Source organism: Heloderma suspectum, chromosome 2, assembly GCF_057233095.1.
Source record: "Heloderma suspectum isolate Gila_16-S chromosome 2, 16-S_ref, whole genome shotgun sequence".
NCBI classification, from domain to species: Eukaryota; Metazoa; Chordata; class Lepidosauria; order Squamata; family Helodermatidae; genus Heloderma; species Heloderma suspectum.
The window spans coordinates 214553655-214577403 of NC_139459.1; the positions used below are offsets into that span (position 1 = coordinate 214553655).

The 23749-nt window shown below is 52.8% G+C and overlaps 1 protein-coding gene across 1 annotated transcript; it reads right to left on the reverse strand.

The window, feature by feature from the left end:
- Positions 1 to 1249: 1249 nt before the first annotated feature.
- Positions 1250 to 22416, reverse strand: ENGASE (endo-beta-N-acetylglucosaminidase). Its single transcript, XM_084837694.1, has 14 exons — positions 22020 to 22416; positions 19920 to 19996; positions 19615 to 19816; positions 17773 to 17921; positions 16769 to 16926; positions 14142 to 14290; positions 12863 to 13028; positions 12058 to 12161; positions 11693 to 11801; positions 9544 to 9728; positions 6224 to 6375; positions 5663 to 5765; positions 5104 to 5218; positions 1250 to 4388 (listed from the first exon to the last, which is right to left on the reverse strand). Exons 1-14 carry the CDS (start codon positions 22139 to 22141, stop codon positions 3966 to 3968), a joined length of 2214 nt encoding a protein of 737 aa, XP_084693820.1. The 5' UTR covers positions 22142 to 22416; the 3' UTR covers positions 1250 to 3965.
- Between the last annotated feature and the right edge of the window lie 1333 nt (positions 22417 to 23749).

Sequence of the window (23749 nt, forward strand, 5' to 3'; positions counted from 1 at the left end):
GGGGGGGCAGCACTTCCCCGTTCCTGTTCCATAAACCTCAGGATGCCTTTGTTCATGCCGTCAGCAGGAGGACTGGCCAGATGCCTCCTGCAGCCCCTCTTTGACATTCTACTTACTGTAACAGCTGCAGTCCCCGCCCACGGACTAGGGAAAATAAAATATATTCCCGCTACAGGGCCAGAGAAGAAACTATGGTTAGGTGTTACGTGGAAGGCAGGGGCTGTATAGGAGTCGTGGCTTGTCGTGTCCCTCTCCGTCCCTTTCAGATCAGACCCCCCCCCTCCCCCCGGCCCTCAGCTGGTTTCCTAAACCAGAAACAGAGCAAGAAGCACATCCAAAACAGTTCATTATAAATCATTACAGCTGACCAGTTTCGTCTCAAGCAAATATTAGTGCCAACTCAGGCCAAAGTTCCCAAGATACTGTCACAAAAATGTGCAAGATTCTGGAATGGGAATGACAGGGTTAACCTTAATTCTTGGAGCTTCAGGAGAGCAGAGTGGTTCAAGGCCCCTTTCATTGCACCAAGTCTAGAAGAAACAACCAGCCGGACATAAAGCTCTGCTGCCACCTTGTGGGTTTTCTTGATAAGTGCACTGTCCCCTTTCTAGCCTCATTCTCTGGCAGACATACAAGCCTGGTTCAGAGCCACTTGTCTACACATGCCAGAAAGGAAGGAGAGAAAGGGGCTGCATGTAGGGGCAGTCAAATCAGGATGCCTCTAATTAACCATAGGTTTGCTTCATCCAAACCAGGAACCTATGGTTGTAAGTGTCAGAACAAAGCAGGATCTTAAACCATGGTTTGAAGTTTATTTAAGATCCTGGTTTATTCTGAAGCTTGTAACCATAGGTCCCTAGTTAGGCTGAAACAAGAAACAACTTCTGATTGCATTCAGGCATGCCATAGCAGCTACTTATTAAACCAAGCCACATTTTTACTGTCCCTAAACACACTTTGACTTTCCTCAAACATGTATTCTAAAGCAGAGGTGGGCAGGTGAAGTGGGATCTACCGGTAGATCTCTGGGTGATTTGCAGCAAATCAGCAAGGATTTCTCACTCCCAATTGTTTAACAATCGCTACAACAAAAATTACTCTTTTGTAATTTTGTAAAATTACCTCCCTGCTGCCGCCCTAAATTATACAGCTTGGAGGGTAACCAGGAGTAGATTTTTGCTTGGAAGAACAGTGAGCTCTGTTGAGTTCCAGTACTTAAAAAAAAACACACCACCACATTCCTGGCTCAGATTTCTTTAATTTGAAGGGAGCAATCCTATGGCCATTAGACAGTGGCTATACATAGGATATAAGGATATGCATAGGATATAAGTGAGGGGGAACCGACCTCCCCCAATTTCCGCACTGCCTTGAAGGCAGCGCGGAACAGCTCCGTGCTCTGCGCTAGGAGCGCGGAGCAGCCAAAATGGAGAGTTCCTGGAGGGTGTTCCGGGGCGGGGAGGGAGGAAACGCCTGTACGACACATCCCCCACTCTGCCCTCATCTCTGCCTGCAATCGGCTGCCTAGCTGAAGATGCAGGGCAGGAGAAGTGCGGAGGGAACGATCCCCTCCATGCTTCTCCTGCCCTGCATTGGATAGGCAGTTGCCTCCGAGATCGGAGGCGGCCGCCTATCTGAATAGGATTGCACCCTAAGTGTATGTGTTTTGTATCTAGCTCTGGTTGGTGGATCCTGGGTTTCTAGTAAAAAACAAAGTAAACCTCTCAAAATCTGCCCACTCCCGTTCTAGAGTATCTGCGTTGCATACAATGTTGTTGGTGTTTTCTGGTTTGTAAACTTTTCTGGCAATCCTGGGGAAGGAAGCAGATTTGTTTCTCACTGCTGAAAATGGTGCCTCAAGTGGATCTACTGAACAGGATATAATAAAACCAAAAGAGGGATTTTATTGTGCATTTGTTAGTGGCTGCAAAAAAAAACCTAGCAAAATAATGGAAATTAAACAGAGCTCTGACTCTTAAAACATAGTTGAATAAGATTATGAATAAAGCAGAAATTAATAACTTTGGTTTGGTGTGGAAATGGACAAGGCAATAATCCAGTCATATTTAAGTCATAACTGGTTGGCAAGTTTTGGAAATGATAATTAGAAGACTCAACATTTTCAAAATCCCTTTTACTTTACTTTCCCTTCCCCCTTGATTATTCTGTCCCTTAAGTCATCCATTTTTTGTCTTACAATGATTAACTTGAAAATGCAATCTATGCTTCAAATACCACCTATTAGTGCACACATTTCCACCATGAACATAGTGCAAAAACAACCATTCCTCCTTTAACTTCTGGGATTCAGCAATCTGGAAAAGGTGTGCCTGGTCTCAACATGGAGTTAATTCACCAGGATGAATCCCATGTCACTTCGACAGAGGCACTTCTGCTGGTACATGATAACTAAACTACACTCAGGAGTTCAGTTCAAAATTGTACAGAACAGCGTTCATTAAAAGTTGCAATGTGCTATTAAAAATCCTTTAAAACAGCTTTACCCAACCTGGCGCCATCCAGATGTGTGGGACTAAAGCTCCCATCATCCGCCAGCCAGCATGGGCTCCCAGTTGGGTAAGGCTGATTTAAGGTGTTTAAAATGGTAGTCGGTCTATGACTGTGGAGCGTTTTGGTAACACTTATCAGAGAACGAAGGACAGTTAACAGTAGCAGACTATTGTTCCTGACGAAGGAGAAAATTGCTCCCTGAAACGCGTTGAGCATTCACATCAAATAAAACATTTCTTCCTCCAGCACAAGAGACACGGTCTCTTTTTTTTCTTCTTGCTTTAAAATGTAACAAAACCTATTAAATACAACATTGCAAATCCTTGTGCATCACTAAGACTGAAGCACTTTACGCCTGCGGAGAGGGAGATAGACAAAATCCCAGGGATGCCCTCAGAGCTCTACTGATGCAGTAGTAATGATTGGCATATCTATTGTTTTGCAAAAAATTGTCAGTGTACATCTCTTGCCACCAACATATATGTACACACACACAAAAGTACAACTGCCAGATGTATTCTGACTTTCATGTCTTTCTTAGTGGCATAAAATTATTAACGTACATAAAATAAATCCAAAGAGAGCAAATCGTCTCCTTTTCAGGCTGTAGGATCAAGGCAGAAATTCACTAGGTCCTAAAGAACCTCAGAATTCTCTCTTCCTGTATTATTATAAAAACAACGAAGCAAACCATTTTCCCCAAAAGAGAAACTGGGGGATACTGGTAGTTGTAGGACTTTTTTCAGTCTAAACATGCATAGGATTGCGCCCTTAGTTAACTTTAATTATGGCAGTGCCCCTAACACACCTTTTCTTAGGGCAAAAGAAAGAGCTGCAATTTGGTCTCATTTCCAGAGCTTCAAAAGCTCCAGCCTTCCTGTATGATTTTGTATAAATCATGTTGGTGGTGAGAATTGACCGTTTTACCTATGTCTGTATCTGTCTGTAAAAAAAACATCAAATATGTACTTCATTACTCCAGCATGAGTAGAGCTCCAACTTGATTACCTTAAGCTGTTTCAGTCTTAGTGACACGTAACTATTTTAGTAATGTTATGTTCTATAGATTTTTACATTTCAAAAGGTTGTTTTAAGCATATGCTCCAAATTAATCTGTTCTGTGCAATTTTACACCCGGTCTCCCAAGTACACTGTAGAATGGTTGTCTTAGGATATATTTCCCTGAAATACTTTTTTCTGGTATAGGATAACTACTATGCTAAGGTGTTTCCCCATGGAACGTTATCTTTGAGTACTGAATGTCGACAGGACGTGGCTGCGTTTCTGAGGCCTGAGCGTGTTAACAACAGCCCAAGTGCCAGAGGTAAAAAAGCCATTTCCCCACTGAAAAGGATGTCGAAGATTGCTGCTCTGGGACGGCCTCATTTAGAAACAGAAATGGCCGTGCTCATCAAGATCAACGTATAAATTAATTTAATGAGCACAGGGCTATCTCAGGCACTGGCGCCAGGACTGGGGAGCGTTGGGGCAGAGTACACGAAGATCAGCCTCCCCCACGTCTCCATGCCCACCGGGACCCCATCGTCAGGCACCGGCTCCAGGAGGAACTCCAGGCGGCAGGAGGACTGGGAGCGCACATCAGGCACCGTGAGCGCTGCCACGCGGTACACGGAGGCGTGCGCTTCCCCCAGCAGGCGCAGAGGTGGCTCGGGCCCGCTGTCGCACAGCCCGCTCCGGCAGTGCACGCGGAAGCAGCTGGCCTTGCTGGGAGGGAAGGTCCAGCGCAAGGTGAGGCTGAGAGAGAGCTGATGCCCTGCTGGGGGCCGGCGCCACTGGACGTGGGCAACATCCATGCGCCACCGGGGGCGGGCGGCATCCGCGGGCGGCAGCGAGCGCAGCGTGGCAGCGTCCAGTACCTGCGGAGGAGCACAGGATGGGCGTCGGAGGGAGGGAGGGAGGGAGGGAGGGAGGGGGCAGCAAGGATCAGCACTGTGGGATGCAGGGACTGCTGAGCGACGCCACTCCACGCCCATGGGACGGGAGTGAACGGGGCCATGTGGAGCGCCTCGGCCAGCCTTCCCCAACCCGGTGCCCTCCTGATGGTTTGGACTACAACATCCAACATCTGGAGGGCACCTGGTTGGGGACAGCTGGCCGAGGACCAGGGGCCGGTCTCCGGGATAGTTCGGGGCACTGGCCCGATGCTAGCACTGCTCTAATCGGGAGGCTGGAGGTAGACAGGGCTCAAGGTCCCCTGGTTGGCAATGGCAAGGCCCTGCAGCTGCAAGAGCTGGGAGCTTGAGGGGGCGGCTCGGAGGGGGGGTAGACCTCACCAGCTCCAGAGAAGCTCAGTGAGCGAGCGGAGGGGCCAACTTCCCAAGCTGTCTCAGTCCAAAGCAGAGGACATGTGGCGCTGCTACCTGAAGCAAGCACCTCTTCGAAGAGGAGGGGGCCAGACCTTCCTGCCGGGCACAGCTCAGACCAGGGGCACAGCAGCAGCAGGCCCACAGGGAACCCTCCTGCCCATGCTCGAGTGGCTAGCAGGGAAGGTAGCTGACCCCGGCCCCTCACCCCTGGGCATTCCAGGCCTACGTCTTGCCCCCCCCCCCCCCCCGCCCACGGCTGCCTTACCCAGACCTTGCCCAGGCGGCAGGCGAAGGGCACCTCAGCCTGGCCAGCCTGGCGGCGGGACACAGTGACCGACAGGTCATCCAGGAAGCAGTTCTGGAGCTCCAGCTGATAGCACCTGGGGAGGGGGAGAGGCAGGAGGCTGTCAGGCTCTCGTGGGTGGCAAAGTCCTGAGAAGCCCTTCCTCCGCTGCTCACGGCGCTGCCATCATCAGGCACCAACGACAGCCCCCACAAGGCCCAGCCATCCAGCCATTCCTCCAGCACCACTCAGGAGCATGGAGCTTTACAGGGGAAGAAATGGGTGGGGAGCGGTTCCTCCCCCGGGGGGGCAGGTTGCTTTCTCCTCCCGCTGGGGGGTAAGTCCTGAAGGCCATCCTGCTCCCCGCATCGCAGGGGAGTTCCTCCCTGCAGAGAGAGGCCCAGGGAAACAGCACCTGCCTCTCTCCACATAGGGAAACAGGCCAGGGGCGAGAAAGGCAGCCTCCCCCTGCGGCCAGGAGGAGACCCCCCCCGTGAGCTTCCTTCCAAGCGTCCCAAGGGAGAGGCGACCATCCACTCACCGGCTCTGCCAGCCGCGTTCTCCATGTTGCCCGCACCCGCGCAGTAACTGAGCCAGGCCGGGAGGCGGCGTGAGGAGCGGGGAGGGCTTGTGCTGCGCTGCTTCTGCAGGAGGAAAGGCGGACATGAGGGGCACAGCGCCTCCTTCAGCCCAAATTCCATCTGGGAGAAGCTCTCAGGGGCCACATCCCAGTGGCGGGAGGTGCCAACGCCAAGGGCTGAGGCCAAAATGCCAAAGACACCAGCAACTTTTTGCTTCAAGTTCTTACTGCCAGTAACTGAGATACAGGAGAGGCGTTTCAACCTTTCAGAAGCGGGGGTGGGGGACCTGCCAAAGCAGGGGAATCAGGTGGGGTCTGGGGAAGGAGCCAGGCCGGGCTTGGCCCACGGGCCTCAGGGTCCACACCCCTGCGTTGGGAAGAGGCAGCAGATGGAGCTGAGGAGAGGAAAGCAAGGCAGGGCATCTGCTGAGGCACCGAGAAGGACCTGGGAGCGCCCACGTGCCTTCCAGGGGCAGCCAGAGGGAGGCCCCCCGGGCAAGGGCGGAGACAGGGTTCCCTTACCTGTCGAGGGGGCCTCATCACTGGCGGGGCAGGACAGAGACTCCCGCGTGGTGAGCTGTGGGGCAAAGGTCACGGCCTGGAAGGAGGCTTCCTGCTTATAGATCAAGACCAGGAGCAGTCGAGCGGGGGCCAGCGTCTGGAACGAGAACAGTCTGGTGACCCCCCCAAGCCCCAGACCGACAGGAAGAGAGACAGAGAGAGGACACAGTCACTGCCAACTCTGGCCACTAGATGGCACAGCCTGCAAAAAGAAGCAGTTTAGAAGGCCCAGGCCCACAAGCCTTGTTCACACCGACCCTGAAGAACATTCGAGGTGCTGAATTTGGCACGGCTGGGACCAGATGCCCCACAGAGGGCTGAGGAGCCCCCTTCACCACCTCCATTTCCCCGATGTAGCCAGGCCTAAAGGCCTCCAGATCGACTCTCAATGCAGATCAAGCCAGCCCCCTTCCGGGAGGAAAGGTCCGACGGAAGAGCCCATCCCAAATTCCTCTCTAGCTCATGTTTTCATATCCGTGTTCGACGCTGCCTCCCATTTTGCTGCTGCCAAAGCACAGCTCAGGCCCGCGCCACCGCCTGCTGCCGAACCTGCATTGGAAGCCCCACAGAGCTAGAAGTTGGTCCCTGACTTGGTTCCACCTCTGAGGAAAGAGGAAGGTCTCGCCCAGCTACAGCCGCCTCGGGAGGAAGCCCTGGCCTGAAACGTTTTGCGGGGAAGACAGGGACAAGCGCCCTCAGCAGGAGCCCGACAGAGAAGCTCCACACACAGAACACTCCCATCCACGGCGGCCCAAACCCAGCCTCCTCTGGCTTCACTCACTCGAGAGACCCTGCGTCTCTGCTCCTCAAGAGGCACCCACAGGCCTGATCGGGCCCAAAGGGGCGGGCGGGAGGCAGCCCCTTCTCTCCCCAAGGCCCCACGCTTTGTCCTCCTGCCATCCCTGGCTGGTCTCGCCCCAGTCCTGCTCGCCACGGTGCTTCAGGAGGCGGCACCTGCAGTTACGCATCAGGTGGCACCAGCGGCCACTGGGCACAAAGGGGGTGCGAGGCAGGTGAGGAGGGATGCGAGGCAGCAGGCGAGGCAGCAGGCGCAACCAGGGCTGGTCCTCCAACGATCTTGTTGCCCATCCCTGCCTTAAATCTTAGAAAGGGGGCCCTAAGGAACACCCGTGATTCCTTCAGGATGTTTCAAACTTCCATTCATTAACTTTTTAAAAAACTGTTACACCAGCCTTTCCCAGGCTGGGGCCCTCTAGATCTGTTGCACTACATCATTCCACGGCTGGGAATGACGGGAGCTGTAGTCCATCACATCTGGAGGGCCCCAGGTTGGCGAAAGATGTGCTACATTATTGGACTGAGACTCCCTCGAACAAAAGCATTGAGCAGGGGGTTGGACTCGATGGCCTTGTAGGCCCCTTCCAACCCTGCTATTCTATGATTCTATGATCTATGATTCTATGAAAACACAACGCGGTCTGCCGACTCAGGAAGAAGCAACTGGATCTCCATCCAACTTACGTGGGAGTGCAGGCTCGGCTCCTAGCACTGCAGCTTCAGGATGCCAACCATCGCTGGGCTACAGCATGACCACTGCCCACCACTGCCAACAGCTGGGCTTCTTACGCCACAGGCAGGGCAATCCTGTGGGGGAGGGAGACCCGCGAAAGAGGAACTTCCAAATCCAAAACTCTGCTGGGCCAGCACTGGCAGGGCAGAAGAGGGATTTCTTTTTCTTCTGTCAGCCAGGGTTTTGTTGCTTCCAATTTCCCCTCCCATTGGTCCCAATTCAGGGCTGGCATACTTTCCCCTCTTCCAGGGGCATGTCAGGGAATCCAAAGCCTCCCCTGATCTGTTCCAGCACACCACCTTTCTACTATGGCCAAGCACATTGGAGCACTGCCACCATCCACAGCAGAGTGGCGAAGGCCACCGAGGTTTCCATGCCCGCAACAGGGAGGCATCAAGGGTAGACCTCCTACTCCGCCCGTGAACCTCCCTCTCCACAGGCCAAGACTGAGATCCACTTTTATCCTCTGGCCTCTGGGACGCCCTTCCAGGGACCATAGGATGGTAGCCTTATTGTTTTAATTTATTATTATTATTATTATTTGTACAATGTTATTATTGTATTTATTTTGTGAGCTGCCTCAGGGGCTCTAGAAAGGGCTGAAGATAGGTACACATACAAAAACAAATGCACTCATTTCAATTTTCCACATTTTTTAAAAGCTGCTTGGGAGAAAAAAGCCTGGAGTAGATTCACAAAATCAGCAACAGAAAAAAAAAAATTACAAAGCGTTTGGCATGCATATCATGGAAGAAAACTTGGAGGAGTTAAGCAAGTTTAGCTTGGAACAAACAGACAAAGAGAGGTCATGGCAACAGTTTTTGAATCGTGGCGTGGCAGGGCGGGGAGCAGAGAATGAGAGGAGAGATCCAGAACTACTTCTTAACAGACAAAAAGATGAGCTCTGCTGCTGGGAAAACAACTTTTAAGTTGAGAAAATCCTACGAATGCCTGCACAATCTTTGGAATCCTTTCAAACTCTGGTACCATATCACACACAGATCTGCATGTACCTGTGATGCATATTGCAGGTGTACATAAACATTGCATGGCATATGCACTGTGCATCCATACCCTACAGCCTGCACACACTCTAAATCAAGGGTGGGAAAGCTCTTCCAGCCCATGGGCCAAATTCAATTTAGGAGAAGCTGTCGGGGGCTGCATTCCAGCGGTGGGCAAGGCCAAAGGCACAGGACCAAAATCCCCCACATACCAGCACGTTTTAGCTTAAAGCTCTTCCTGCGAGTAACGAAACCTTAGGAGAGGTGCTTCCACCTTTCAGAACAGGGGAAAACGGCACAAAAGCCAGTAGCAAAGGAGCTGTGCCTGATCTCGTCTGATCTCAGAAGCTAAGCAGGGTCAGCCCTGGTTAGCACTTGGATGGGAGGCCACCAGGGAATCAGGCTTCCTGCACTGAGCAGGGGGTTGGACTCGATCGTCTTGTAGACCCCTTCCAACCCTACGATTCTATGAAATAGCCAAACATTTGGTGGTCGGGGGAAGGCGGCGGGGCCAGAGGCGGCGGGGCCATCTGGGGAACCCCAAAGGATGCGATTTGGCCACTGGGCTGGAGTTCCCCACCCCTGCTCTACATGCTGCCCTCTATTCCCCCTGCTACTAATTAATGTTTGTACGGCAAGTCAATCCGCCAGGCACAGCTTCCTCCGCATGACAGGGCATCCACACGAGCTGCTCCTGACGCGAAGGCTGGGCCAGAAAGGTTTCTGCCTTCGCAGCCGGCACTCACCTCGCCGTGACCTGAGGCACTTGAGGCGGGATGGCCCCCTCCAGCAGCAGGGAGCTGCCCCCACACCAGGCATCCTGTAGGCAGCACCGGGTCCGCAGCCAGCCGCCATGAGGCATCGCGTGGTTGGTGTACAGCGGCTGGACCTCCTGAGCACTCAGGTTGTACCACGGCTCAGGCTTGCTCTCCTGGGAAGAGGAAGGGAGCGTAGCAGTAAGGCCACGCCCCAACATATGACTACAATAGGGCGATTCATGGATCCCCCTAGCCCTAAACCTACCTTTATGGTGTGCCGGGAACATTTTTATCTAGAAGCGAGCCCCACAATTCAGGGACGATGGTAGGTCACCTTTGCATGCAAATAGTCTATTTCCCAAATGGAAGCGCCAGGCCTCTTGTACAGACATTATTCCGAGCCAAAGGGGGGGGGGGAACCACCTCTCCACTGAATTGATGAGCTTATTCCTTCCTACGAAGTAGTGAAATTGCTCAAAGCTTTCCAGCCTGCAGGAAGAAGCAGCTTATATTCCAAAGGCTAGTCCATTTTTTAAAATGCCAGTCTGCCTGTGAAAAGCAGCTTTGAGGAAATCGAGGCTGCAATCCTATACTTGCTTACCTGGGAATAAGTCCCACTGAACGCACTGGGGCTTACTTCCGAGTACACATGCACATGATTGTGCTGTAAATTAGGAAACTGCTTGACCCACCAAACCCTGAGAAAAGAAGGCTGGTAGGGGCCCAAAGACCTCTAGGTGACGACATCTTGCTTGACCCCTTTCCCTTCAGATTGGCTTTGCTAAGGGTTTATCTTTGTTCCTAGTCATTCTGGTTAACCTGTGATCACACAAGCAAACTAAAAACAGAGGCTGCTCTGTATTTTTGTTATTATGGTTGTTTTAAGCCTCTTTTCAAATATGCCCAAAGTAGCGTATGACAACACCATAAAATATATTGGTGCTATGGAGACGACACATGTGAGGCCGCTGACAAGCATGCAAAGAACCCCTATCGCTTGGAGAGGAAGGTGCATTTATCTATCTAGCCCTCTGACTGGCAGCAGCTCCCCAGGGATGTGGCCAGAGGGTCTTTCACATCGCCTGCTACTGCATCCTTATCACTGGAGATGCCGGGAATTGAACCGGGGGCCTTCCACACGCAAAGCAGGTGCTCTGCCACTGAGCTACAGTTTCCCCACCACCACCATCCTCCAGGTTGTGTATCCTACGTGCATCTGGAGCCCTGACAAGGGGAAACAGCTGGAGGCTGCAGCGGAAAAGAATTGACAGGGAAAGAACGCCCCCTCCCTCCACTTGCCGCTTCTTCCCTGCAAGTCACACCCCCTCCAGATACGCTTTGCCACAGAGGAGCAGCGCTCGGGGATCTGGGAGCACCATTTGCCTGGATTTGGGCTTAGTCGTGCGGTGAGGGAGCCTCCATCCACCGGAGAGAAAAGAGCTCAGGCAGCCACCTCAGGCTAGCTGCCTTCCCAGCTAGAGAAGACTTGGAGGGGGCAGAAAGAATTCAGGAACAATTTGTTGGCCAGTAAAGCAGAATTCAGGAACAATTTGTTGGCCAGTAAAGCTCCTTTTTGGGATCCAGTGCCGAGAGCGTCTTTTTTTTCCAGCTGATGCAATGGGAAGTGAGGCTCAAGGACCCTCTTGTGGCCCTCTCGACAGGAAGACGTTCAGAAAATGAGATCAGAAGCACGGAAGAACATAAGGAGGGCCCTGCTGGATCAGGCCCAGGATCCATCTAGTCCAGCATTCTGTGCACGCAGTGGCTGACCCATCTGCCCACAGGAAGCCCACAAGCAGGACACAAGTGCAGCAGCACCCTCCCGCCCATGTTCCCCAGCACCCAGTGCAACTGGTGTGTATGTCCTAGAAGGACGTTACAGGTTCAAGGTCTTTTGCCAGCATTCCGTGGAGGGGAGTTGCTGGCTGGCGATGCCCTCAAGGCAGGCAGTCAGAAGACCCTGGAGGGCCCCCAGCCCATTTGGATGCCCGGTGATTGGGCAAGGCACGGATTAAAACCCACGGGCTGGCACCTCACGGGTCGAGCCACAGACATGCGCGTGGGCCGGCACCCTTCCAGCCCCGCTCCGGCCTCGCCCTCCCTTCCTGAGAGGCCGGGTCTCGCCCGGTCTTCTTACCTGCCCGTTGCTGAAGCGCCTCTCACCCATGCCCAGGTTGAAGCCAGTGCAGAAGGGGAGGGAGCCAACGCTGTGAATGGGCAGCAGCCGAGACAGCAGAGCCCAGAATCTGCAGGCAGGGGAAGGGAGGTTGCTGAGCAGCCCCTTGCACCACCTGAGGGGGCCTCACGTAGAACAGATGGGGGGGGATGGCCGTGCCTCAGGAGCCTGGGAGCCCCCTCAGGGCCAGCCTGAGCAAGAGAGTGAGGGGCAGCTGAGCCAGACGGACCCCCCCACGGGGGCTGCCTGCTGAACGGGGGGCCCTCTCTCCCCCACTAGGGGAACAGGAACAAGGCCCTCCCACAGCCCCTCCCCACAGGCCTTACTTGTCCTCGTTGTTCAGGAAGTCCGCTGGGCCAAGGTGCTCGTAGACCCAGCCAGGCGCAAAGATGGCCACCGAAAGGCCTTGCTCCCGGATCATGCGCAGGGACTGGAGGGACACAAGGGGCACCAGGTTGCCACTTCCCCCAGGGGGGCGGGACTCCAGAGCACTGCTGGCTCTGGGGGTCAGGGAGGACCCCAGCTGCACTCTCAGGACCCCAGCAGCCTCCCGGAAGTCTTCGCCTCCCCTGCCCCAGGACCAACCCCTCCCTGTGCAGAGACAGGCCAGCCTGGCCAGCAGGGCAGTGCCCTCTGCCATACGGCCCTCCAGCTCTGGGCCACCATGCAGCAGGGGTGGGCAGACCTGAAGCTTGCAGGGGCTACTCTTGCTTTAAACTAGAACCCTGAGGTCCCCCAACCAGTCTGGAGCAAAACAGTGGCTCAGGCAGGCGGACATAAGCTCAGAATTAAGGAACTGGGGCCTCCAAGCATGTGCTCAGCCCAGGAATTTGTGATCAGCTCCAGAAGCAAGCTCACAAGTCCATTCTGACAACATCCACTCCTGGTCTCCACCCCACCCCGTGGGTTCTTTTTTTAGCAAGCCGATGGGGAAGGGGGGTGGGAAGCTTTTTAGTTATTGCTGTTGTGGGACAATTACACAGAGCTCTACCAGTAGATCCCAATCTACCTTCTGCCCACCTCTGCCAAACAGAATCAAACTGAACACAGTGGGAAGACCCAGCATGATGTGGTATAGCCACACCCGGAGGGGCCATCTCCCTCTGGCCATGATGCCTGGTGCCTGCCTACCTTGTTGGTATCAAAGCCACCACTCACGACATCCCCGCGTGCAAACACATCCACCCCGACGTAGACATCCGTCCGGCGATCATCTGCCACCTCTCTAGTCCGCAAGAGCTGCTCCTCCTTCCAGTTGTAGTTTGTGAAGAAGCCGTCACAAGCATCGAAGTAAACTCTGCAAACGCACAAAAAGCAAGGGATAGAAGTCATCCGTGGGGCTGGGAGCAGTTGCCTTGGGTTTTGCTGCAGGAAGATCCCTTGCCTTTGCTTCTATGGGCCCTTCCAGATAGCTCGCGCTGCATGACTGCCTGCAGGCCAGGCCTGTGAGATGCTTCAATGGGTGCTGATCTCTGCAAGGGGGATAAGAACCTGTGTGGTCTGCGGTGGTATAGAAATAAATGCTGAAGCGCGGGCAGTCATCACGGCAGTCCCCACAGCCACTCCCCCAAGGAGAGTCCAAAACTGCAGGCAGCTGTGTCAGTCCAGATCAACAACCCAGCCCTAGCAGTTACTGTCTCTACCAGGAGCAGGTCTCGGTAAAGCCAACGGGTCTGAATTCCCCATTCCAGTCTTAGCCACCCCAAAGTACTTGGCATTACAACAGGGATAGCTCACAACAATATATTGTTGCTGCGGAGATCCATCCCCCACGCTGCCGGCCCGCTCCAGCTACTGTGAGGATTGCAGCTAAGCTCAGAGGCAACAGGGGATCCAGAGGGGGTAGCAGACGACGTCAGCGCCCCTGCTAACGAAAGGGTGCCAACACTGCGCCCCGATGCACCCTGGCTCCAGGACACCACTGCGCCTGCACAGCTGAGGATATACTGGAAAGAGTATCTGGCTCCTCCCAGGGCACACCCCGTATCCCCAGCTGGATACTATAGCACTATGCACAGACCCCGATGGGATGGCGCTCCGTGTATGAAGCTCAAAGGTCGAGGCAGCCTTCCACCAAGCTGGGACTCAGTATCACAATGATACTGCAAACGAGGTTAGTCTGGACGGATGGTGACTTGCCTGAAGCTGGGCAGGGATTTGAACCCATGCCTGCCCAGCCCAAGCCCACACTAGCACTCCGACTGGCCTATGGCCCACCGAACGAATGCAGTTCCATGCCTCAGCAGCAAAGTCAACTAGGGAGATGCCATGGGTCTGGGATGGAGCCTCAATGGGGACTGTACTAGCAACCCTTAGGTTTGGATACTCTACTTGGTCTTGTCCCAGAGCAAAACACCCTGCTTCCAGATTGGCCAGGGAGTGGGGGAATGGAAATGGACACATCACTCACTTGTTCTCCGCATTAAGCTCATTCTGCCACCGGAGCTCCCCGCTCTGCAGGACGCTGTCATACCACAGCACCTGTCCCCCAGGCAAAGCTCTGTGCACCTGGGCCGTCAGGTATCGCAAGAAGTGGGGCATGTTTCGTGCTGCTGCCACCTGCCACAAAGAATTGTACCCTCAGCCTGGGTGGTGGGGTCTTGGGAAGCTACTGGTCCATCGCTCTGTGTGTTTCCTTATAATCCCGCCCAGTGATGCCATATCCCAAACTCTCAATGGCAGGGGGACGCCACACCTCCATTTAGAAACTTGTTCCAACGTGGGATGCATACCGACATACACTGGGCAGTGGGGCCATTGTATATGTGCACTCACCGGGGGTCTTTTTCCTTGCTCATTGTGGAAGTGGCTGTCATTGGGCCCAGTTCAAGTTACTGCTTGTTACCTATAAAGGCCCTGCATGTTTGGGGACCAGTATATCTGAATGGCTGCCTCCTCCCACATGGACCTGCCTGTCAACTGTGTTCATCTTCAAAGGTCATCTTCCACATTTTGTCATCAAGAGAGGTATGCTTAGCTGGGATATGAGACGGAGCCTTTTCAGTGGTGGCACCCTGACTTGAACTCCCTCCCGAGGGAGGTTTAGGTTGGCTGGTATTGACTTCCTATCTGATTATGAATTTGTTTTATTGGATTGCCTAAATATTCTATGGGTTTTTAAAATTCAAATGCTATTTTAATATTGTAAACTGCTTTGGGGGCCCTTATAAAGGCTGAAAGGCGCTACATAAATGGTTTTATAAATATATATGGACGCGCATTCACATGGATCTTCTTTTCCCATACAGTCTCCTTTCCAGAAAAGAACTTGGGGAAAACCAGTTCTGCTCATTTGCGGCAGAAACTAGCCACACACACAGCACTGATGGGCGGGCACCCCTGTTATCACACACACCCTACCTCCCTGGAGCAGTATTTCAGCCTTTTTTTAAAAAAGGTGATGAACAGAATGAATGTACATGCTGTGCTTGAGAAAAGGCAGATAGCCCACCCGAAGCACAGCAGAGGCGGGGGGTGGGTCAGACAGACTAACGAATCGGTGTTCGGTTCACCATCTGTTAAGTGCAGTCCAAATGTGTGAGGTGGGAGAGGCTCCGGGCACTCAGGACGAGAAAAAGGAAACATGGTAGGCTCTGATTCAAGGTACATTGTACACACACCTAGTTATTTCAGCTAAACCACCCTTCAGCATTCCCCTCACTTCAGGAGAAGCTCAGCTGGTCCTTCCTTGCTTGACACACCGTCCCTCTTCCAGAGCAAGAAGCCTGCGATGGCTCCAGAGGGGCACTAATTGGGTCTTTTGCACACTGGAAAGGGAGGACAACACTCTGAATACTGGAAATGTGTACCCAACGAAAGCGGGGCACACCCCCACCTCGGCATCCTCCTTCCTTTCCACCTTCCCTTTGGCTGCTTCTCTCTCGGGCCTTTTACAATCTCCCTCGCTTTCTTCAAAACCCTTTCCAGTCGATTTCTACCCTTCTCAACAGAACCCGAATACTTCACAAGAGCTGGGGAGCGAGGAAGCAGGCACACTGCAGTTCAGATGAGAACGTACAAACCACAAATGACATGCACACAAGGAAGCACAAATTTAGCAGGCAGAATGACCAAACCAGGCAATCGTCAGGCAGGGCAGTACCACTTCTCCCATTCCGAACGCAGCGATCGCATTACAGTTTTGTCAACATCGGAGGAAAGATTGGTCAGTTGTCGTGTATATAAGGGAACAGATGGGCAGAAAAATCACGTTGCTTGTATCCAATGGTCGTATCCAATGGTGAAACAGCGTAGCGCAAAGGATGTTGTGCAAGCGTTGGTTTACACGAGCACAGCGTCATTAGCACTAAAGCTGCACCACCAGTGGATACGACCCTCAGTCTTTTCCCATCTTTTAACCACCTGTTTAAGGGGGCACAGAATGGATCTGCATTCTGATACTGAGCATGTCCATCGATGCATTTCCTGCTCCCCACCAGCCATGCCAGATCTCTAGTATACAACCAGGGTCTTTAAGGGACTCCAGATATGTGTGTGGATGAGTGCGTGTGTGAGGCATGAGTGTGTGAGTGTGAGAGAGAGTGTATCTGGGCGCAGAAACTCTTTCAGGCTGAGGGCCAAATTCCATTTCAGAGAAGCTCTCGGGGGCCACATTCCAGGGGTGGGCAAGGCTGAAGGCAAAGGGGAGCAGGGTCAGAATACCACAAATGCCAGCATATTTTCACTTAAAGCTCTTACTGCCCGTAACTAAGGCCCACGAGAGGCATTTCAACCTTTTAGAATGAGGCGAAACCTGCACAAAACCCAGGAAACCACCACACAATTGATGGTTGGGGGGGAACGGGGTGGGGAGGGGGCATGGATTGGGACCCCCAGAGGCCCAGATTTGGTTCCCAGGCTTGAGGTTCTGCACTCCAGGTGTATATACACACACAGTAAGTGAAGTCTCTACAGCTCCAGTTCTAGCCAGGAAGTCACCTCTCTGTCTATGGAAGAAGCCTGGCTCCAACCTGGCTTTGGTCTGGAAAGCCCAGGATGCAGTAGGGGGGAACAGGGAAAGGTGGTAATATTGCTCACACTCAAGGAGTTTTCAATGTTGACCAGCCAGCCATCAAACCGGTAGAACTGTGCAATGGACGCCAGCTGCTCGGCCACGGCCTGGTACGCTTCCTTCTCGCCTGCCAGGAACGACTCGCACATCTTCCCGCCATCGGTCCACTCCGTGATGAACGTCCCTACCAGCACGGGAGGAAATACAAGGAGACACTGAATCCCTCACCTTCTTGCCCTGTCCCAAATCGCTTTGCACCAGGAAAAAGACCCGTTAGTGCTAAACTGAGAGAACCCCTCCAGCAGGAAGGAGGAGCCACCAGAATACATGCCCGTTTTAAGCAATGCAATTTGCTTTTTGGGAGAAATTACCACTACCATAAAGCAAAGCTACGAAACAGTGGGAACAGCTCTTTGCAGGGACTCCCAGCATCTCCCAGAAAGAGAGGGTTACGAGAGATTAACAGGGATGCAGGCAGGGCAGGGGGCAGGCTTTCACAGCAGAAGTTTCTTTGCAGCAGGGGTCGGGAACCACAGGCCAGGGGCGGGGGAGCGAATCCAGCCTACCTAGGGCCTAAATCTGGCCCTCTAGAGTTCCCCAGAAGGCCACACCCCCTTCCTCTGGCCTGCCCCCATCCCTCGGACCAGCCACCGTTTGGTGGTTTCCTGGCTTTTGTGCAATCTTTCCCCCAACGTAAAAAGGCTGAAATGCCTCTCAAGGCCTGGTTACTGGCAGCTTTAAGCTCAAGCATGCTAGTGTTTCAGCCCCGCCCACCTGAATGCGACCCGAGCGCTTCTCTGAAATGGAATTTGACTCTCGGCTGACTGCTTTACAGCACGATGCAAAACGCAACTAATGGGAGAAGACACACTCCCAGCCTCCTGAAGCAGCACAGCCCATTCAGTCTAACCCCACCCTCTCCCACTCAGCGTGGGGTGGGGTGGGATATTGATGGCAAGCGCCTCCTCACTTGCAGGCATAGAACAGGATTCACATCGATGGTGCAGCCAGGCTGATCCACCAGACTTACCCAGCATGAGGACCCCGTTGCGGTGGGCAGCATTAGTCCAGACCACGGGTGGAATCGTGACCGTGTGATGACTGAAGTATATGAAGATGTCAATGTAGTGCCAGTGATAGAACACGTAGGGGTCACGAACCGCTGCACCCTGGATAAACCTGCCAGCGGTTCGGGGAGAGAGAGACTTAGCAAGGACCAACAGGCACATGGGACTCAGAATGGCGGATTTTGCACCATGCGGGTAGGAGCCATACGTGGTGCCTTACAAAGCGGTTCACGGTACCCTAAGCGGTTAACTTTTCTGGGAAAGTCAAGAGACTCTGCAATAACAACTGGAGTTCCCCTGAGGTTTGCAGAAATCAGATTCACTACCCTGTTTCTCTTTTAGCACATGGAGCATCCACAGGCCAAGTTTGCAGGCTCTTCGCTTAGGGTTTCCAAACTAAGCTAGGAGTGCAAGAAGCAAACAAAGCAGGCAGCTCCTCCTACGGGCACAGAGCACAACCAGTAATGTAGTTCTGGGCAGTGGCATAGTGCAGATGCTCATCATGGAGGTCCCCACAGCCACCCCCCCAAGGAGAATCCCAGATTCCAGGCAGCTGCCCCGGTTCGTACCAGCCAACCAGTTCTAGGAGTCTTCATCTGCTATGAGCAGGTCTTCTGTAAAGCTAATGAATCTTGACTGACCATTTCAAGACCAAGCCAACCCGAAATACTTCACGCTACAAGAAGGAACAGTATATAGCTGCTGGGAAAATTCATTTCCCCCCAGATCCTGCAAGGATTGCAGCTAAGCTCAGAGGGATCAGGGCATCCTGAGGAGGGTGGCAGATGATGTCAGAGTCCCTGCTAAGAAAGACGTGCCGGCGCTGCATCCCTGTGCTGCCTGGCTCCGCTACACCACTGGTTTGGGGACTGAAACAGCCTTGGTCACCCTGGTGGATGGCCAGCCTATGCCAGGAACTGGGTGGAGGGGAGTGAGACCCTGTTGGATCAGCAGCTTCGATACTATTGCCCATGATAACCTTCTGGACTGAAGAACAGCCTCTCTCCCTGTTGTGGTCCTGACTGCGTTGTGGTCCTGACTGGGATTGCCCACCCACCCACCCCCCGGCTGCTCTTTGTTAAGAAAAACAAATGCCCAGTCCTAAGCATGCTATTTAAACACACCGCTAACGTCACATGTAGTTTGGCCCTAAGAGCATGAAACAGGAAGCTATCGGTTCAAATTTTACTTCCACCATGTAAGCGGCTATTCTCTCATCCCCAGCCCCCACCTGCTCTGCGCACAAACACCATCTTCAATGCAGAGACAATAATCATACAAGCCTACCATACAAGGCTGATGTAAAGATGGCTGAGATCATGTACGTGAGACACTTTGAACATTTGAAATGTGCTATATATCTCAGTTTTTAAACTAGTTTTAACTATTCACCTGGCCACCATAGGTGACAAAAAAAATCCATGCAGGTGAGCACATGGAATTCCATGCAGGCGAGTGGATGGGCTGGCCAGAGAAGGGACAGATCGCACCTCTGCTAGCCTGCTAAGGCAAGCCCCTTCCTCCACAGCCAGCACAGAAACCAGGCCTCTTAACAGGATAATTTAAAAAAATCAGGCTAGAAACTTTTCTGGCCTTAGATATATATGTGAGGCTAATATAATTAATATTAGTACTCTGGAAGCATGTCAGTCCACCTTCACATCTATGTGAATGGATGCACCGAAGGGGCACAGAAGTTCTCCAACAAAGATGACCTTGTTGATGTTCCAGCTATTTTGGAATGAGAGAATTATGGTTTTCAAGTCTGGAAATTTTCCCATTTCAGCATCTATCCTAGCCCCAACCTGTCTTCGAGGTAGCCACCCTTCATGTCATGGCACACCAGTGTGCGGGGCCTACGGCTGTCAAGCGGAGGCTGCCGTTTAGCCAGTGGCTCGGTGGACACGTTGAAAGCGTCGTTGCTGGTGGGTTTCCATGCGAGCAGGTCTTCCAAGCCTGACAGATAGAAGCTGATTGGCTCAGTGGTCTGTGTGTCGTACTGCCTGGCTGAGAAGACGAAGAGAAGATGTTAACGCCTGCAGTCTCAGGGTGATGACGGTCGTAGCGCCCAAAGGGCTGGAAATGCACACCATCCAATACCAAAACTTACCAGGGAGAGGATCGGGGGCAAAATTCACCACCCTGTGGAGAACGGACGTTCTTTGGCTCTCCATATCACGCTGCAAACTGAAAATGAGAAAAAGGATCAGAAAAATAATCCCATTTGGGAATCCTCTACTCCCACCCCCTCCAAGCCCCCTATGCTAGGGGAGAATTTTTTAAAAGTAGCCAGGCTGATGTGTGTGTGTATGTGTGTGTGTGCACGCGTGTGTGTATACACACACACACACACGCATTCAGACAGGCTTGCCTGTGTTGTGGTCTTTTCAGTGCCAGGTTCTTCTTCCAGCCCAGGGATAGGCAGAACCCTGACCACAAACTACTGATTGAATATGGGTCTGGATGCCCCCAGTAAAACTCCATGAATAAGACAGGCCAATAGCACAGTAACAGCTTGTCTATAGTCTTTGCAACGGCTGCTCTGGTTTCAGAGTGTGAGGAAACTGGGATAAGGTTTGTCCAAGGAAAAAGATCAACCACAAGCCAAGTTTGTTGCTCTCAAAAGGAGATCAGGGCAGCACCTGGGATACCCCAGGCAACATTTTACTAGGAGATGCAGAGAAATTTCTCTACTCTCAATCTTTGCCGTAGACCTGCTTTAGCATCACAAATCCCTGCAGCTCAACTGCTCCTGAGATGCACCAGCAAGTCTGTTTCCAGTCCTGAGATGCTATGCCATTGGGACGTTTGAGAGACAGACAGTGTGGTGTAGGTGTTAGAGTGCTGGACTAGGACTGGGGAGACCAGGGTTCAAATCCTTACTTAGCCATGAAGCGCACTGGGTGACTTTGGGCCAGTCATGGACTCTTGGCCTAACCTACCTCACAGGGTCATTGTAAGGATAAAATGGAGAGGAGGAAGATCATGTAAGCCACCTTGAGCTCCTTGGAGGAAAGGGTGGAATATAAATGTAACAAATAAGTAAGCCCCATGGAGTTCAGTCAGACTTACTCCTGTGTAAATGTGTATGGGATTGCAAGTAGGTAGGTAGATACACACACACACACATACACACGTATAGAATTGCATTGGTAAATCTCCCAGCCTATCTTAATCTGGCTGGTTGAGCCACTTTGGGCGAGTCAATTTGGTGGTGGAAGCTACTCCCAGCGCTTCAGGGTGAGACACTGTTGGTGTCAGCACAGCATCCTGTCAAGCCAGTGTTTCTTCGCTACCGTCTCATGAAAGCCTTGGGATGCCAGCCAGTGGCACGGGAAGGCCATGTAGAAGCCGACAGGCCAGGCTGTGTTCTCTTCCAGCTTTCCCAGCCTGGACAGTCTCCCTCCCTAGCTACTGGCTGGCTGGCTGGCAAGGCCACCATCCGCACGGAGTAACCTGCCTGTTCAGAGGTCCTATCTGGGCTCTCAAGCCCCTCATCCCAGCACCAGGGGGTCAGCTATGAAAGGTGTGAAGTAATCTTAAAGAAGAGAAATGCCTTAGGGCATGTGGGGGGGTGAAAGAATTAGCACAATCAGCCTCCCAATGCAAGGTGTGCTTTGAGCCACAGCTCAGCCCCAAAGAAACCCATTTTTTCAGCACCCAGCTTAGCCCAAGGTTGGACAGGCTAAAAGGGCATTTCTCAGTAAGCCACCCAGGGCCATCAAGCATGCCTGAGGCAACAAAGACTGCGCTAGCTTGGAAAAAAAACAACAGGTGGGGTTGAGACCAGGGGAGCCCACAACCACCCCCCCCCCGCGGACTGTGGTGCGTTATCAGAGGCTGGGGGCAGCATCAGGTTACTCCCCACCGCCAGTCCAGTCATAAGCTCCCTATCCGCTCTTTGCTCAGCCCTGGCTGGATGCCTTGAATGACACACATGAATGCCCTCTTCTGAGCATGTGCAGAGTGCTTTCCCTTCACCACGGAGTAACTGCAGCGAATTCTCGCGTTAGGCGTTCTTTCTCTTTCTGACGAGATTTGACGAGTTTTTGAAGAAGGCTTGTATTCTGGCCCTCTCCGTTTAGAAAGCAGACCCTCCGGAGGCTGCATCCTTCCCTCCAGCTGCCCCGGGCACGGGTCTCTCCATCTGTGGCTCGCGGGACGGGCGCAGGTCCTCTCGCGCCGTCGTGGGCTCCCGGAGGTTCCTTACCCCAGCCCGGGCCTGACGCGCCCCCTGGCCGGCCCCTGCTCTTCGCCTCCGCCATCACGGCTCCGCTCCCCCGCGGCTCGCTTGGCCCCCCTCCTCTCTCCATCCTGCTCGCCTCCTTCCATCGCTCTTTCACTCCTTCCCCCTCCGCCCCGTCACATGGAGGCCGAGAGCGGCCGAGCTCCAGCCAATCCTCGCAGCGGCGATTATAGCGGCGGCGGGGGCTCCGTGCCAGGAGGCACGGGGCAGCCCAGCAACCGGAGCGAGAGAAGACAGCAGGGAGTGTCGTAGCCCCGAGTCGCTGGCCGGCCAGAGGCCGAGGCCGTGTGCCAGCCAAGCCCCGATTTCCGTCCCCGCTGGCGGAAAGGCGCTTTCTCCACCTCCCCCCACCCCCGACGCCACGCCTTTGGATCGAAAGCGCTGCCGGGGCTAACTGTACCCGGTTGGAAACCCGGCGAACGCACTCTGCGCGTTCTCAGAGGCAGATTTTCAGGGACTCAGTCCTGGCTGCCAAAATTAAGTCCTGAACACAGGAAAGGGGCAGCGAGGCTCCTTGTGAGGAGCGTGCGTTAGACTCGTGGCTGGGAGCACTTTCGCTTTAAGCTGCCCATTTCTGCTCGATCGACAGCCAGTGGGTTCAATGTACTTTCTGCTTTCAGGCTCGGTTTTGCTTTTCACTCAGCCTCCTACAATCCAACTGATAACGTGAGTACAAAACCTTCTTCCAGAGGCACAGAACCACCAAGTCTCTTGCTCTCTCATATGAACATAGTCAAGGGTTACTGAGAAATGTGGACTTCACATTCCTGTTCGATTGCACATACAGGAATATAAGCACGTAATCAGCAGCCTCCTGAATTGAGGTAGTCAGGCCATGATGATGCCTATATTTATATCATCACAGTTGCCTAGTCCATGTGCTTTTGTGATGGTTACTGAAGAAAATAATCCAATAACCTCAAACAGCTGGATCGACAGCTAAAAAAAATAAGAATACACGATACAATCCCCTTTGACAGAAAGTTGTAGGATTCCTAGGCCCTCCTCACCTTCTTTGGTGAAAGGGGGCGGGTTAAACACCTACCTTTTATACTAAACCGGTAACTATACTATAAGCAGGGAATGCTTATCAGATTTGCAGATGACACAAGAATGGGCGGAATAGCTAATACCCTGGAAGAACAGAAACAAAATTCAAAGTGATCTTGATAGGCTGGTGCACTGGGCAGAAAACAGCAGAACGAAATTTCGAAAGAAACGAAATGCACAGTTACAAGATGGGGGATACTTGGCTCAACAATACTACAAGCGAGAAGGATCTTGGAATTGTTGTTGATCACAAGCTGAATATGAACCAACAATGTGATGTGGCTGCAAAAAAGGCAAATGCTATTTGGGGCTGCATTAACAGAAGTATAGCTTCCAAATCACGTGAAGTACTAGTTCCCCTCTACTCAGCACTGGTTAGGCCTCATCTAGAGCACTGTGTCCAGTTTTGGACACCACACTTTAAGAAGGATGCAGACAAACTGGAGAGGGTCCAAAGGAGGGCAATGAAGATGATCAGGGGGCTGGAAACTGTTGCCCGAGCTGTGGGCGTTGAACTTTTAGGTTAGAAGTGCCAAGATAGTGATACATCCATCAGACTCAAAGGTTTGCTTACAAGGAGACTTTATTGAGTAACTTACAGCACACAGGCGTACCCAATGGTTGGATCAGAAAGCTCTGAATCC

Coding starts and splice junctions, on each gene's coding strand:
- ENGASE (XM_084837694.1), bottom strand. CDS start 22,141: ATGGAAGGAGGCGAGCAGGATGGAGAGAGGAGGGGGGCCAAGCGAGCC. Junction 14,291..16,768: donor ACATTGAAAACTCCTTGAGT/GTGAGCAATATT, acceptor TCTTTGTGGCAG/GTGGCAGCAGCACGAAACAT. Junction 12,162..12,862: donor GTGGCTTTGATACCAACAAG/GTAGGCAGGCAC, acceptor GTGTCCCTCCAG/TCCCTGCGCATGATCCGGGA.